We start from the raw sequence: 16,693 nt of genomic DNA on the forward strand, positions 1-16,693 counted from the left end.
TGTCCTCCCAGTTATGAGCATTTACTGGCAGTATATGACCCAATTAAAGGTATAAAGCTGAGAATAAATTCAGTGTTTCAGCTGTGTTGCCGGAAGAGAACACTCCTATGACTTAGTCTTTACTGATCACACCAGAACCTGGATGTTTCCTGACTGGAGAGAGGTGCCAACTCAGACAGTCCTTTGATAGGGGAAAATTGGATATGTGGAGTCATGTTAAAATTTCTGAAGGATCTGGCAATTATGAACCAATTATGAAAAAGAAATCACAGCACCACTAAAATATAACCTTTGGTTTTTTCTCTGTCTGGAAATTCAGTTTTATGACTAACTCTGATCATGCAGATTGTAAAGGGCATGAGATACCAAAGTGGTCTAACTGCAGCAGCACTGAGTTCAGCACAGGCTAATTTCTTCCTGTCAGGGTAAATTAGTTCATAGAGCCTTTCACTTCTGTGACTAAACTGCTTCTGGTGTCTGAGCTTATTCACTTAAAAGTGAATCTGCCATCTCTGAGGCACACTGAGTTGGCAGCATTTGGTTTGAAATTCACTCAAGTTTAGGTTGTGTTGGCTGAGGAGAAGTGAGGACAGATCAGTGGCTGTACCTGGACAGAAAGAACCTGCTTAGCCCAAGCTGTGATGGTATTGACAAAATGGTACTGACTTGATAATATCTGATGTTTATCTTTTTGTGACATCAAAGTGCTTAGCTCTAAGTGAAGGCTGCCCTGTTTTGCTCAGGTTCTCCTCGAGAATTCTTGGAGTTTTACATATTCCCAGTGCTCTTACCTGGACTAGCTGCGCTCCTGCAGGAAGCAGAGAAGGAGAAGTGTTTTGAGGTTAGTTTGTAATTTTCATTTCAAATCACTGGCAGGAAGTTACAGCCTTTTATTTCACAGGCAGGGTTTCTTTCAGTTTGGTCTTTTGCAAGAAAACCAACCACAATAATATGATATAACATCTCATGGGTTGTTTTGGATCTGGTTTTAAATGTGGTTTTCTCCAGTAATTCAGAACAGAGTACATTCTACATGAACTTGATCATTATGACAATCTCTAGCTCCCAACAAATCGTCCTTAAATTTCCATTTGTGTCTTGCCTAAATAGTGTTGTGTTTTAGAGGAACAGCTTCCTGTCAGATGAATACATTTCACTCATTTGAGGGTGATGTACAGAACTTGAATTTTACTTCAGGACTCAATTGTTTTTGCTGGTCTGGCATCCTAACAGAGACAAATTTTCTATTTTAGCTTGGTTTTTTTCTGTAAATTCCATTTAATTGGAAGACAGGGTATCCAGCATGAATGGGCTTATAAAAATGTACATTTAAAAAATAATTGTTTGCTGTGTGTGTTTTTATAAATCTGTTTTCAGTGTATGTCTAGAGAGACATTCCTCATTGTCTATAGGGAATGCTTGAAGACCCCTAGAACTGGTGCAAAATGAAGCTCATTGTATCCCTGCAGCCTAGCAGGCCTCCAGCAGTACCTTAGGTACTGGGAGCTGGGGGGATTCCCATAATTTCTGCTATTTTCTCCAACCATGGCAATTTCAATTTCAGTTCCAAACCTGTACATTTAATACCAGTTATTTCAAAATTTTCTCGGTCTTCACAAAATTCGTGTGTGTCTATAAACTGATTGATTTACAGGTGTGTATATGTATTTATAATCTGTGATGAGTACAGGTGAAATAGGAAAATGGTCCATTTACATGACATCTGTGTCTGTCATTCCTGCCATCACATCTACATTAGCTAGCCAAGAACAGGTTGGACATAGATATCCAGAAGCATGTATCCTTTACTAGGACAAAGGCATGTCCTACAGCTGGTTTAAAATAAAGGGTTTGAGAGATGTTAGCTATTTCTAAAAGCAATAAAACTTAAATACAAAGATCTTTTTAAAATATTAAAATTCTTAGAAATATTTCCATTTCAAACTCAGACAAAGTAACCTTAGATTTGCTCTATTTTTAATCAGTGAAATTTTGCAGATCTTCAGTGGTGTATATATTAGAAAGTGTGTGTGCTGAAAATGGATTTTGTATGGGTCTGTGTGCTGCTTTATGGAAAACTACTAAAATAAATTATTTTTTAATACATAGAAACTTCATAAAAATGAGTTCAGCTTATAGAAAACACACTTATGTGAAGAGATGCCCAGCTACTGGGGAACCAAGCTTAGGAAAGCAAGCTGATGTCAGGTGATTGTTTTCCACTGTGACCTCATTTCTTCCTCCTTTTGAACAATAACTAAGAAAACAATAGCTCTTTATGCCTGCCATATAATTGAATATTTGTGTTCTTTTCCATTGCTGTCCAGGTGATTGTACTTGGACATTCTGTTTCCTTATCTGACATAAATACATGATTTCTAGTTACACTTGTGTTTGGTAAGATGGATTTGGAACTCTTTGCAATTTGTGTTAAAATGGTTAATGAAATTTTAGGATCAAAAACAGAGTCCTTAGAAACCCAGAGAAAAGTAGGAAGAGGGAGAAAGGGTCTTGTGATAAACACATTGGAAGATAGTGTCCACAAATAAGAGGGCAACAGAGATTCAAAAGATTCATGGAATTCTTGAGACAACAGGAGATGAACAAGATTAATTGTGATTAAGCTAACTGAAATCATGAAGGATGAGAAAAGAATACTGGGTTTGAATTCTGGCTAGGCATGAATCCTTACAGCCTGTAAAGGGCAGTTGTATAGAATAAACCAGTGGAAGATAAATGGAAGAAGCACTGGAAGGAAGGGAGGAATGCTCAAACTGACTGAAATCAATATTGAATGAGCCTGGGAGAAGAGAGAGGGAACGGTGAGAGAGAATGAAGAGTAGGATTTTGATGAGAAGGACTAAAGGTTTTCATGTTTTGAAGGGAAATTAAGATGAATGAGAAGAGAATGGAAAGTTAAATAGGAGAGTTTTTGAGCAATTGAAATTGTGTTAAGGGAGATCAGATCATGGGGCCAAGAGAGGAATTCAATAAGGAGACCAGAGAAGGTGCATCCATGTCTGGAGAGGAGGAATTGTACAGTCACATGGGAAAGTGAGGAAAGGGAAATGGTTTTGCTGGAAGTAGGGAATTGTGTAGGAAAGATCTTTTCTGGAAGGTGATAAAGAAACATAACAATTTAGATATTTACTTTAAAATAGGCTCTCTTGCATTATGTGATGCATACAAAAAATCTGAAAAGCTAAAACCTAAAAAAACCACCAGCTGCTAGATATATGTGCAGACTTCAAATATGAGAACAGTCTGCATAAGCTTCATTTTTAAATTAGACATGAAAGAAACCTATTAGGTTGCCCAGTGTATTCCCTCACTGTTTTTTTTTTCCACCATAAGTTCTCCTGTGTTTTATCCCATCTGCTGTCAAATGCCTACAGGGGAAAGACTATTTTCTTCAATCTTTTCTCTCATGAGAACTGACTAATGCATTCATTTCTCAGCATTAAAACTGAACAATGTATAAATGTTTTTATTAGCGTAACTCTGACTTTTCTTTCTAGTTAGCTATCACAGGAGGAAGCTGCATCAGGCTCTGTAATGGAATATATTTAAAAGTATGATAGATCAGGGAAAGGGAATGGAAGAAGGGTTCCTAATGACTTTGCCATCTTCTGATCACCAGTATATTTTCATGGTTATTACCAAGCACATCATATTTAAACTGACAAATGGAAAATGAATTTGGAATATAAACAGTTTATAAACACATCTGCAGGTTAACAATGCACATTGTGCAGATATTTCCTGTTTTTATCCGGATTCATGCAGCATAGGTGGAACGTGTCAAAGGCAGGTCAATTCATGTAATTTTTTCCCTTTATAAATGTTGACTGCTGTGCAACTAATGATTTAATTCACTAGCAAAATAAACTGCTTCCTGGCAAAGAAAATAAGGTAAAAGAATATTCAGCTTGATTGAATTCATCTCTGCTAAGTTCACTGCCTCTAACAAGGATAAAACAAGATGAATTGGATTCCTTTGGTGATAGCTGTTTTGACAACCCTGTTCTGATAATTTTTTCCCATTGCAAAGGAAAAGCAATTTACTTAAAACAGATTAAATTACAACTGCTAGATTAAGTTGAATTTTGTTGTCAAAGTGTAGAATTTATTCTCTGAAACAATTCACTGAGTAATGGGACCCAGGTTCATACTGTGATTGAGAATAGCTGTGCAGTGGCAATCAGACTCTGCTGTTTGCTTACAGATTCTGTTCAAGTCAAGATTTGTCCATTTAACACCTAAAATGACTCATAGAAAGTGCTGCAGTGAAGGTATTGGTCTCTTAAAGTTTAGGTGTTTGGCTTCTTGGTACAGTGTCTGGTGTTAGCATAAGTGTGAAAATTGTGTGAGGAGCTGTTTCTTCCCAGCCAAGCACTTAATGGAGCCCTACCTGAACCCTGAAGCTTTGGTTGTCACAAAACAGGTCAGAAAGGCACATGTGGCTCAGGATTGATAATTGTTTTATGATGATCTCTTCTTCTGTTCTCCTGCTTCCTTTTTTTTTAAGCTCTCTTTTGTTTTTTTTTTCCCTGTGGGAATCAGACTGTATTTCTACCAAGGGTAAGATTCTCCTAGAAAAGTAAAAGCTTTCCTGGGTATTGTGTGGGACTGCCCTGCAGTCTAGCACTGAACTTCACACTTGTCATCCCCCAGCTACGTGGCTGCCCTGTGTTCTTCCCTGGGCAGTCAGCACCTCACACAGTGTTTCTCTTCCACCTCCCCTGTGGCTGACCCCCAAATTCTGACATATACCATGAACTGAAAGAATTATGCTATGTAGAGCTTTTTTCCTGCCTCTCTGTTTGCATCTGAGGACAATGCATAGAATAAAGTAATTCTTCACGCATTAGATTTCCAATTACATGGGTTTTGTATTTTCCTTAGCAAGTGGTATTAGTATCTTAATTTCTTACATTTTAGTCAAGACTCCAGCCTCTTTTGTGACATTAAGCAGTTTCACAAAAGCATTTGACCAGTGTGAATTGTTTTGCTCAGAAGCAGTAATTACAGCTGAATCTCCTGTTTGACAGGGTAAGTGTTGGGGTGGGAGCTCAGTTTACCCTTAGCTCAGTGGCTGCTGTGGTGATAAAGCACTTGGTGCCTCTGGGCTTTTAGGGTTCACTCTGACTGTGTGCATCCATAACACATCTCATGTCAGAGGGCTTCTGAAGATACTGATCAAGCTCCTCTGTTACTCCAGCCAGAACTCCATGTTATATTCTCCATATTATGGTTACCGTGGTTCGTGATAAGCAGGATGAGCACCTGTACTCATTTATACATTCAGTCTGTCAAGATGGAATGTGGAGGGGAAATCCTTGAAAAAAAAAGGGTCCTAATCCCCTCTGGCTTTATCAAAATTCAGGCTTTGAATGGCTGGCTTGGTACTGGCTGCATGAGGCCCTAAGGATAACCTGCTGCAAAACAATTTGCAAAATTCTCTTTTTTGGTTAAGATTGAGAACTGGGAGCAAAAGACACAAACGTTCTGCTGTGAAGCTCCAGGTTTTGAACTTTTTACCTGGTTCTCTGTAATGTCCATGGTGTCTGTGGCTGTGGACAGACATAAACCTTCCTTTGGTTTTGCCTTCCTTTCTGGACCACCCAGCAGATGGTTTGGTCTGAGCAGGCATACAATACTCTGCTTGTGTGCATTCACATCTTCAGTCTGGTTCCATGCAGGAGGAAACAATATCCAATCAATGTTCCTTCTGTGTCTTGGAAGAAATGAAGTACTTTGAGTATGATAATAGAACTTTAAACAAAATGGCAAGGAATTTACAACATATTTTCATGTATGAATGAGATCTGTTAATTTCTTCACAATGAAATTGCCACTTAAAAAGAGCACCCTTCAGGGGTATTTGTTCTAGATATACTGCAGCAAATACCAAGATAATTTATGTAGAATTTTCTCACTCATAGTTTGTCTTGAAATCATTCCACAACATTTCTAAAATTTTGGCTGAGCCACTGACTGTTGGCAGTAGCAATAATAAAAGAGTAATGTACTGTATATTTTATTTAATAAAAGCAGTCAATTTAGCTTAAACATATGACCAATCCAAAGATAATAAATAATTTGAAACTATCTTCTATCTTTAGGAAAAAAGAAACAAATTTATTGCCTCTGACTTTCTAACGGAGTGGTTATACAAGTAAGTGAATAATGTTTTTTGCTACTAAGTATGTTCATTGGTTCAAAGGCACTAATTTGCAAATGGAATAGCTGAAATTTAAATTAATATGAGTTGTTTTCCTTTTTCTTTAGCAAGAACCCAAAGGAGAAAGATGAGTCATTCACGGAATTGTTTTCCATTCCTTTTGTTAAGGACTGGCTAAAGGACCAGTAAGTTCTTGCAGTACTCAGAGTAACCTTTTCTCCTTTTATTCTTTTGCCCCTGCTATCCTACAAAAGTAATAGAGCTTCAGTGTGTTGACACTGTGCCCTCAAAATGCCCTTTACTGTGTGCAACAAAGAGCTGTGTGATACTTTCTAACTTGCTAGTGTATTACTTACAAGGTATTTTATACTAAAATTGGTCACAGAGAAATTAATTTAGAATTACTTAACGTGTTAATTGTAGAGTGCAGGACATTTGAATAGTCTGGTAGTATTATGAACATCTTTGTACTCAGGAGGAGAGCAGTGTTTTCAGTGCTGCTTCCTACTATGGAAACTTTGAGGGTATGGTAAGAAATTCTTCTCTAACTGTAAGCAGCTGTTTTTGAAATACCTGTCACAATCCTTGGTGTCAGGATGCATTTCTGCAGGCATCTATGACTCTGAGAAATGAACACTTGTTTTGGCAGCCTCAGTCATATATTCCTTGTTATTTTTGTAGAACCAAGCAGCACAATAGTTTTGAAAGAAATGTTACTGTCCTTGAGACTGCATTTAGTTTAAAATATAGCTGCTGTGTGAGAAGAGCAAAGGAGTGGTCCACAGTGAGGGAATAAGAAACTAACAGAGGTCAGATTTTAAAGAAAATTTTCCATTTGAGAACTTAATTGGAATCTAGATTGGTAATTGGTGAAAACAGAGGTTAATATCTTTGTACATACATTTACTTTATTACACAATGTAAGTGGAAATTGAGCTTTTTTGAATTCTTGACATGTGACACTTGGAACCTTGAGACACCAATGGAGCAAGAGGAAAGCTCCTTGGCTGTCACAGGTCTTTGTGGATAAGCTGACAATCGTGTTCAGGGTTAACTTTGACTCTCTGAGAGGTAGCCATGTGGTCAGAGTTGTGTAGGAAGTTTCTGCTTTGGAGACCCCTTTGGAAAATCACCCCATTTCACATCTCAGCTCTGATCCCTTCAGCCACCCTGCTGTCCTGCCACTGCTGTTCAGACCTGCCTCTGGTGGGACACATCTGTTTCATTGTCAAACACAGCTCTTGCCAACAAGATTCCCGTTTAAGGCTGTGATTTTGTGCTTTGGAAAGTGCTCGTTAACTGCAGCCTGATCGTTGTACCCATTTCTCCAGCACACAGAAGAGCCCTTGGTCAGTAAGGCAGTTTTGATTCCATGGCTTTGTGAGGATGGATGTTTGTACCAAAGACAAAATCTCTAAGACCACAGTTTTACAAACATTTCTCTTGGAGGTAAAGCTGGATAAAATGTTCCCTGCTCTCTCCTGTTCTTCACTCCAACCTGCTTGAAGGCACCCTAGTATCACCTTGCCTTTTTGGTCAGGGCCCTGCTCTGAGTTAGGAATCTCTGTGCCAAAATGTATGAGGAGGGTTTGTACAGCTATTTAAAACACAGATGATTTCTCCAGTCTGCTTCACCTTGGAGAGTGGCAAACCTGTGTATTGGCACAAAGAAAGGATTAAAATGAAGGGCTCAGGGCAAGGTGAATTAGAACAAATGAGCTGCTAAGATAGAGAGGTGGTGGCAAGAACTGCTTAAGTCAGCTTTGCCAACAAGAGAAATACACTGTGGAATCACAGCCTGAATGACTCATAGCTTCTGTTAGTAGTGGTGCTCCTAAATAATGTAGTGACAGCTCCACAAGGACACTGGAGTGTCAGAGTCCTACTAAAGTTGATACACTTCACCTTAAATCCTCTAAACAAGTAGGCCCTTAAAATAATTATTATTAAAATTATTATTAAATAACTACTTTTAGTGAACTTATCCTAAAATTACAGATTTAACAAATGCTGCGTATGAAGCAAACATTATTGGAGCAAAGCGAAAGACTGCAATATTAAATAAGAATAAAAATAAGAGAATTTATGATTATTTCCTTCTGGATAGGTCATAAATAGTTTATTATTATATCCTTCCAGATATCACACTTAAAATGTAATTGATTCTATGCTTTTTATTGTCATTTCCACTTCTATTTTTAAAGGAGTTTTCACTTTTTTAACAGGATTAAAAATATATAAGAGACTAATAATATAATAATAATATGCTAAAAAGTGCTGGTTAAATTTTGATGGGAAACATCCCAACTGTTTAGATGGGTTTATCAGTGCCAAGCAGTCTTAATGCTTAAAAAAACCCCAACAAAAACCACCAAAACAAAAACACCACAGAGGAATATTGTTTTTCTTCTATCAGAGATCCAGTTTTTTTAATATATTCCATACTTGAGTATGACTTTTTTGGCTCTCCTCCAGTGCCTCCAGTGCCTCCAGTTTCCTCTTTGAAGCTCAATTTTTTTTTAAGAATAGTCAAGCCACAGTCTTATGAGCTTCACTCTCTGTACAATGTGTTTCTAAATGAGATCTTGCAGCCTACTTTTCCCTTACAAGGAGACCTAAATGCTGCATCAGTTTTTCAGAATTTTACATGCAAACCTTGTACCTTCAAAACCTGGTTATTGTAGGTGAAGGAGCCTGTAAAATTTGAATTTGTTTCCAGCTTTAGTGTACTAATTGCTGTGGCATCTTAGTATAGGTACCTTGTCTTCCACTGAGTTCTGTACGTTACCAGTAGTGCTGACAAAATACTACATCCCTTGGGAATCTTCAATTCCCAAAGCAGATTTCAAAAGCAGTAGAAGGAGCAGCCTCAATGCTGACTTGTAATCCCCATTTCACATCCCAGACATTTCTGTTGCCTTGAAGGACAGCTGTACCTTTGAGAGGGCAGGAAAGTGGAATTTGAGCACAAAACCAGCCCACGTGTGTTGGGCACTTGCTGAGATACAAAACTGCTGTACCTGTTCCTCCCTTTGAGACTGCTGATAGAACCAAGTAAAGGAAATAGAACCAGAGCTGGGAATGTTTTGTAATGCTATAGATGTGCTAATGAGCACCACAGTTGCCTTTTGTCAGCGTTTTCCAGTGGTGTTTCTGGTTGAACAGCACTGAAGCTCACTTGCAGGTAACCAAGCTCTGTGTGCTGAATCAGGGCCAGGGGAAGTCAGCGAGCTCTGATTATGCTCTGGTCCCTCTGAAATGTTACTTTTCTGGCATAGATACTCTGAGTAACATGGCAGTATCATTTCCCAACCTTCCTGAATGTATTAATGAAAGAAATATGAAGAAACCAATAAAAAAACTGTTCCCCTGCTCTGAAAAACAGTGATATCATAAAAGTCTGTCATGTGAATATAATAATATGATAGCATTGTTCAACATAACCCTCAACCCTTACATCCAGTGAGAGAGAGTGGTATGTACATCTGCATTAGGAACAAGTGTAAGTATTTTCCTGGCTTTTGAAGTTGAGATAAAAAATAATCCACAAGATTTTTTTATTCTGAATTTTCTTCTTTTTTATCAGAGATATTTACTTGCTACTCAGTTCAGAAGGACACAATTCCTGGTTTAATCTATCTGTGTGTACCAAAACAAGTGTGCAGACACAGAGAAAATAAATTTATCATGGCTTTACTGAAGTGGGCAGCTAAGATATAAATTATTACTAAATTTGGAGTACTGGCTTTTTGCCAAATATCTGTATACTCATATATAGTACTATAGGATACATTGATTATTTTTTACTCCCTCCCCCAAATATTTTAATTGGGTGAAGTCTGCTGGTCTCAGCTGCCTTTACAGTTGACTTCATTGTCAGTTCTCAGATGGCCAATAGGGGTAATTTTACACGGGTGACTGATTTTTTTTCTTCCCATAATATGCCCAGCTTCTACAGGCTGTGCTTTTTGCACACATATTCTGCCATATTTCATTGGTTTGTGTCTAACCCAGCCATGTTTGGAGTATGCATGATTTGCCATATATTTTCTTCTTTAATTTTCTTTAATAATTTGAGCTTCAAATAAATGTTGTTACATTTTATTGTAACAACAGAAAAGTCCAATGAATGTGTCTCTATGGATGTTATTCTGTGTGTTTCCCACAGAAAAAAATTGGCAAAAAATTGTCATTCAAGTAACGTGGCAGAATTCAAATTAATAAAGGAGAAATTTTTTACTTAAAAACAGCGTGTTGAAAAACTGCAGAAATTTTCTGTGTAAAATATTTGTATTTTGTAATGGTGCTTTATGGGCTTGAAGGTTTTATGGCTGTAATATCTGATGCATTAAAAAATGCTTTAATTTATGTAACAGTTGTCAAAATGGCAGTGAGAAAACTGAGAACTTATTAGTGCTTTGTGACATCTTCCTAAGGTTGCTGTTGGAGCACTACAGGAGTTTTTAGTGTTTTCAGCATACAAAGTCTGACCTAAAGTACACAAACATAGATGGAAATTTTCCTGTTGACATGAGTGGCCTTTGGAATAGGTCCATGTTTGGTTTCCTTCAGTCCAGGCCCACAAACACTCTCTCAGACTACATAAATATTGGTCCTACGAGAGAGAAAGCTGAGGCAATGCTTTGTGGCTTCCAAAACATGTAGCAAGTAGGCAAGCACAGGAGAACTGAGTTGTGGCATTGAAATGGGCATGTCCCCCCAAGGAGAGAGCATCCTGAGGCAAGAAATCCACTCTAATTTTCAGACAGAACTGAAGACAAAAGATTCTTGCTCTGCTATTTTTTGGCATGTTCTCACTACAAAGACTTCTTACCCCTAATTCCTCTGACATTCTTGTTACACATCACCTGTTCTGCCTCAGTCTCCTGTTGGTTACATGACTCTGCTCCCCACATAACAACTTTCTCATGTTAGTTCCACGCTGTCTTTTTCTTTGTGTCGTGTCTTTTCTTCATTATAAATACATAAGCAAGTATATAAAGAGTTAGGATGTGTTTAACAGTTGAATGCATATTATCACTATGGCCCCTTTGGTAACACTCTCAAATGTATTTGTAATATTTTTACATTCAATTTGATATTGACAGTATCAGGGAGCTTTTATTTGGACAAGGTGATAGAGTGGAAGAGTTCAGACTTCTGCTAACCAGCAGGATTCACACTTTAAGATGTCTACCTGGTTGCAGTTCCTCTTCTAAGAGGTTTAAATTTGGTTATTCCCACGTTTACAATCCTTCAAAAACGTACTCTCCGTATAATGAATGCACTCAAATGTTTTCTTGTAAGGATTTTTTTTTTCTTCAGGTGCTAATAATCTTATTCTAGTGCATTTAGATTGTTGCAAAAGAAAACCAGTGATTCAGAATTTATTTCTGATTGTGGAATGGTTGTATTAATACTGAAAAAGGTTACAAAGAAAGGTCTCAGTTCACACTCTGTTTGACCTGTTAAAATGTTCCAGAGTATTTTTGTCAAGTGTTTGTGGGAATATTTCTCTGGAAACCCGAGAAGCTCATACAGTGCCTGTGTAATATTTGATCAATATATCTAATTGATTTTAAATACCAGGTCAGATGAATCAGTACTTTAGTGTCTGATTGCTTATGAACCACCTTTTTCCTGCTTTTTGGGTAAATGACCTTAGTAGTATTTATAAGCAGAGATTTTTGAGACATTTATTTTGGATCAAAACAATACTTTTTCCATTATGCACACTTTTGGAGATCTGGATAGGCATGTAAGATGAAAGACCTGATGAAGGTAGATGTTGCTGCAGTGTTTCTAGATTCTATGATTAGGAATAAGAAGTAATGAAAACATGAAAGAGAACTACTTTGACAAATTTCCAGAATAATTTTTTTTGGTTATTCAGAGCAGCATGTGATTTTTTTGAGTACTTCTCAAGCCAAAGACTTTCTCAGAATCCTTTTTGTAAGAGTTATGCAGATCACTATGGTCATTTACTTGCATGTCTTATATTTATCCCTGTTCTTTGGTCTGTTCTTTTAGATGATGAATTTTTCAGTGACTCTGTCACTGCCTGTGTTCGTACGTGATCTAAATATTCAAGAACAATAACCATCACAGTCCCACTAAAGGTGAAGTGAATGTGGCTGTTGTACTGAAACTTAGGAGGCCTCATCCTTTTCGTTAGGGTTGCTTCAGTATTTCTGGAGAAGAGCTTTCTAAAAGCAGAGAGAACCCAGACCATCCTGTGACTGCACCTGGGTGTTCCACTCTCACCTGCACTCCCTGAGCCCCAGGCACTGCTGCTCTCTGCAGGCACCTGGCTCTGAGGCTGCTGCTTAAATGTGAGGGCTGTCAGTGTTAGGGAACAGACTGGAACAGGGAGAGCCTTTACAAAATCCTGGATTACATATACTGCAAATTTCCTTGATTAAATTTTTCCTTAGATTTCCTTTCCAAGGAAGGAATCAGGCCTATTTGTAGGACAGATTGGGAACGTAAAGGCAATCAGAGTTTCTGGGCATTACTGTGTGAAGTACTGCCTGAATTCAGTGACTATGAACACAGTTTGTCTGTTTTGGAGACAAGATAATGGAGGGACTCTTTTCCTACCTTCTTCAGAATTCATTGAGAACTCCATCTTCTGTCCATGAGCAAATCACATACATTTCTTCAATAAGAACCTTCTTCAATGCCTCCTACGTTAATTTAATGCAAGTCTGTTTTGTATCTCCTGGGTGCCAAGTTCCACTTGCATCATGTCATATAAGTAGTGAATATCTCACAGAACCAGGATCTGTACAAGTTTGCTCAGACAGCAAGAAACGTGTTTCTGGAATTTAACCTTCCTCTGGTCACTGTCTGTTTTATGCAGATTTGGTAAAATGAAATACTTAAGAAAAATCGTTTTACTGATGTCTTTTACAGGTGCAACTTATATTAAACAATATATGTATATCAAAATAGATATCACTGTTTCACGTGTGGGCTTTTAAGATCATGCATAATCAAGGACTAAATAAGCAGAATGTGGTTAGTGCACGTTGTACTGTCAGCTTTCATCTTGGAGGCATACAGCTGTCTCTGCCACAAATGACAGACTCCTCTTGCCCTCGTTCACTGCTGAGGGGTGATTGCCTCTGCTCACATTCTATTTTTATTTGACCTGCAGCCAACTGTGTATATTCTCCATTTATTCCCTCAGACCAAACTGGACCTGGCACGACTTCTGGTCTTCAAAGCTGTGCCATTGAAAGGATTGATATGTGCCAGTGACTGGCACACTGAAAATTAAAGCCTGTTCTTGCTTGATTTTTTTATATTGATTTCTCAGTTTTAGTGTTGGATTATAAGCTAGACATTTTTATAATTTGAAAACGAAAGCAAAGAAATGCTAGAGTTGACCTTGCAGGCTAGGAGAAATCTCAAGCTGTTCTTTGGAGATGTACTTAGAGAAAGTTCAGTGTCTTTGATATAACCGCTGTAAAATATGTAGGTCTTCCTGTGATTTTCCCTAAATTTTGGTTTTCAAAAAGATCTAAAATAGAACAGAGGATGAAAGCCTACCAGGGAAACCAGCACAGTCCAACTTCAGATTTTTATGTCTGATTATAAGAAGCTGTTAGCTCAGGCAGCCTTGCTTGTCCAGCACTTATGATTTCCCCTGAGCAGGAGAAATGCTAATTAACGTTCACAGAGCTAAGACTCTTCAGCTCAATGGAGAGACTGCTTTTTATTTTTGCCTTATTTTGACTTTTCCAAACAGACCAAGGTTTAACTTCACATGATAATAAATGTAGGCCAAAACCCAGCTGACATGATGATGAGACCAATTTAGCTGAGTACACAGACTCAAATGGTGTAGTCAGTGCAGCATTAGATAAGAGGTAAGGTTGTGCTCTAAGTTGAAATGCTCCTGCAGTGGAGACAAGCCCTAAGAGAAAGATGTCAGAGAGCATAGGAAGCTTACTAGGGCAGAGACTAATATGAATGAAATTAAGTGAAAGGAAAATGTAAGCTGTCAAGCCTCCTAGCTTGGGCTGTAATATGCCCTAAATAAATTTCCAAAAGATATTGCAGCATTTTAGCCAGAAAATATAAGACTGCATAAATAAATAGTTATTGATTTGCAGTGTATGTGTCTGTACAGTATAAATACCATAGATCACGTTCCTGCATGGGCTGCATGTGTCTGCAGGTGGATGCTGCTTCCAAATTCATAATGTTGTGTTCTTCCAAGTCAAGGCTGGGTTCAGTCTGTTCCCCATGCAGGGAGAGTGGCTCTTGGCAGCCATTCTAATGCTGTGCCAAGGCTTCTCTTCATAACTGGTATTTTCATGAGTTGCAGTGTTATTGCCCTATAGTTCATTAGCTTTAAATTACATTTCTTATTAAAGACAGTATAGAAACTAATTTTGTTTTTTCCTTTCCAATGGATGATTTTTGATCATTGTGTCTGAGAAATAAATCAGTGTCCATAGAAAATGGCTTTTGGGAAGCAAGATTTGATAGTAATTTGAGATTTTATTAGTGATGGCTGAATTTAATTACTAGCTTGTTCCCATTAAAATTGGTAGCAACAGAATCACCAAACATGCCTTCAAACTACCAAATATTTTGGCTGAAAATGGTTGAGTTCACAAATTTATTACATTTTTTAATTAGCAAAAGAAAGTGTATATACTATCAAAAGTAAAATTTCAGCATTTTAAGAACTTGTTTAGACATGTCTAAGCATGGATTCATGCTATGCAGATATGCTAATCATTATTTTTCAGCACATTTTAATTTACAGTGACATCACAACGTAAATGAACGTTCTAAGGTATGTTTATATTCTGTGTATTTCATGGCATAAACATTTACAACATAAGTCTGTTCATTGTTGCACACACACTAAAACCTTTGCTTTGCCAATGGCAGACTGCTTCCCTTGCCCACCTCCCACTGCCACCTCAAACCTTACCAGAACAGGGGGAATTTGAAATATGTGTAGAAGAATAAGAAAGATGACTGTGCATGATGTGCCATTTGTATATTATTGTTTTAAAAAGAAATTATTGTAGTGTATATAACAATATATTTGTAATGGAGATATTCTTTGTGCATTTTATTTCCTGAGCAATAAGAAATTGTGTCTTTCAGGCTCCTGAACAACATTTCTCTTTTTGATAAAATATACTGTTAGGGAAGAAAAGGTTTTACATTTACAGGCTGTCTGTTTAAAAAAAATATTTTTTTTAAGTCCTAGACCACCAATTCCTCTATCTCTGCTTATATCAGAAGAAGAAGCAAGCATACTAATTCAATCCTTCTGGAGAGGTTATCGGGTAAGAGTAATCTATAATTATTTTGCTTGATGTTGAAAACTGGAGGACTGTGAAGGCCCCAGGGAAAATCCTTACATAAATTTTAAGTAGGGGATACTATAAATAGCTGCTGAGACCCCTATGGTTCATTGGCTTTGGATGTTGCTCTGCCTTATGCCTAGTGACTACAATTTTTTCACAGGCATTTATGCTGATGTAATCTCACTGTTTTCCTCAACAACAAAAAATCCACAAAAATTCGATTTTCCAAAGTACAGTTAGCCCTGAACAATTTTCTTTCTTTAATTGAAAGTTTCTCTGGGTGGTTCTAAAGGATGAGTGTTACTTTGCTTCATGCAGGGATATGTGGGTGAGTGTGGAGGTGCACAAGGAGGATTACTGAGGTCTGTTGAGAAATAAAAGCCTACAGAAAGAAGGGACAGGGAGCTGAGAGCAAGAATGAGACAGGAGATTTATGAGAGGCATGAAGGCTGTTATCCAAGGAACAGGGAAACAAAATGGCAAGCAGATGTTGTAAGGTGTACTGGTAATACAGCACTAGTGCCATTCCCAGGTTAAAGCAAGGTGCATAAAATAAATACAAAGAAAATTGTCCAATACTATTATTTTGGAGGCTAACAGCCATGCTAACCCTATGATGCTAAATAAATTGTTTTGAAAATCCTGAACAAATTCTGTCAATTTTTTTTTTAAAGCTCCAATACCTTCACACCTCAGGAAGAAATGGATTTGAAATTCAGGTGACTTTGGTGAAGAAGAAATGTCTTTGACTTCCTTTATCAAAACTTGAGCTTCTAAATAGCCTCTGGATATAGCAACAATTTTGTTGTGACGGACAGTGAGACATCTCTGGGTGTCAGGTGTTCTTTAAATAACAATCAGTATAAAACACTCTCTGTTAAGTTCTCTACTATTTTTAACAAGCATGAATATATAAGTGGCTCCTATAATGTGCTGTGCAGCCAAAGATGATGAAATACCTTGAAATGTTCTTCTTGACTGATGGATTTTTGTGACTCTTTCTGCTTGTTTGTTTTCCTTTCTTTTCCTTTCTTTAAACAGTGACAGCATTGAAACTAACATTAATTAGCACTGACAGTATCCTGCAGGCATCCTTCCATTACCCAATAACAGTTATGTTTGCTGAACACTGCAAGGTTGCTCAGATATCTTCTGCTTCTCTGAAAGCTTG

At 37.6% G+C, this 16,693-nt stretch overlaps 1 protein-coding gene across 1 annotated transcript in view; it reads left to right on the forward strand.

The window, feature by feature from the left end:
* IQCK (IQ motif containing K) overlaps nucleotides 1–16,693 on the forward strand; it is a 38,947-nt gene that overhangs the window by 4,749 nt on the left and 17,505 nt on the right. The window contains exons 4-7 of the mRNA XM_048321219.1: nucleotides 744–841; nucleotides 6,126–6,178; nucleotides 6,292–6,369; nucleotides 15,417–15,501. Of these exons, the coding sequence (XP_048177176.1) occupies nucleotides 744–841; nucleotides 6,126–6,178; nucleotides 6,292–6,369; nucleotides 15,417–15,501 (314 nt within the window). The remainder of the gene's footprint in view (nucleotides 1–743; nucleotides 842–6,125; nucleotides 6,179–6,291; nucleotides 6,370–15,416; nucleotides 15,502–16,693) is intronic.

The sequence above is a fragment of the Corvus hawaiiensis genome, chromosome 16 (genome assembly GCF_020740725.1).
Source record: "Corvus hawaiiensis isolate bCorHaw1 chromosome 16, bCorHaw1.pri.cur, whole genome shotgun sequence".
Lineage (NCBI taxonomy): Eukaryota > Metazoa > Chordata > Aves > Passeriformes > Corvidae > Corvus > Corvus hawaiiensis.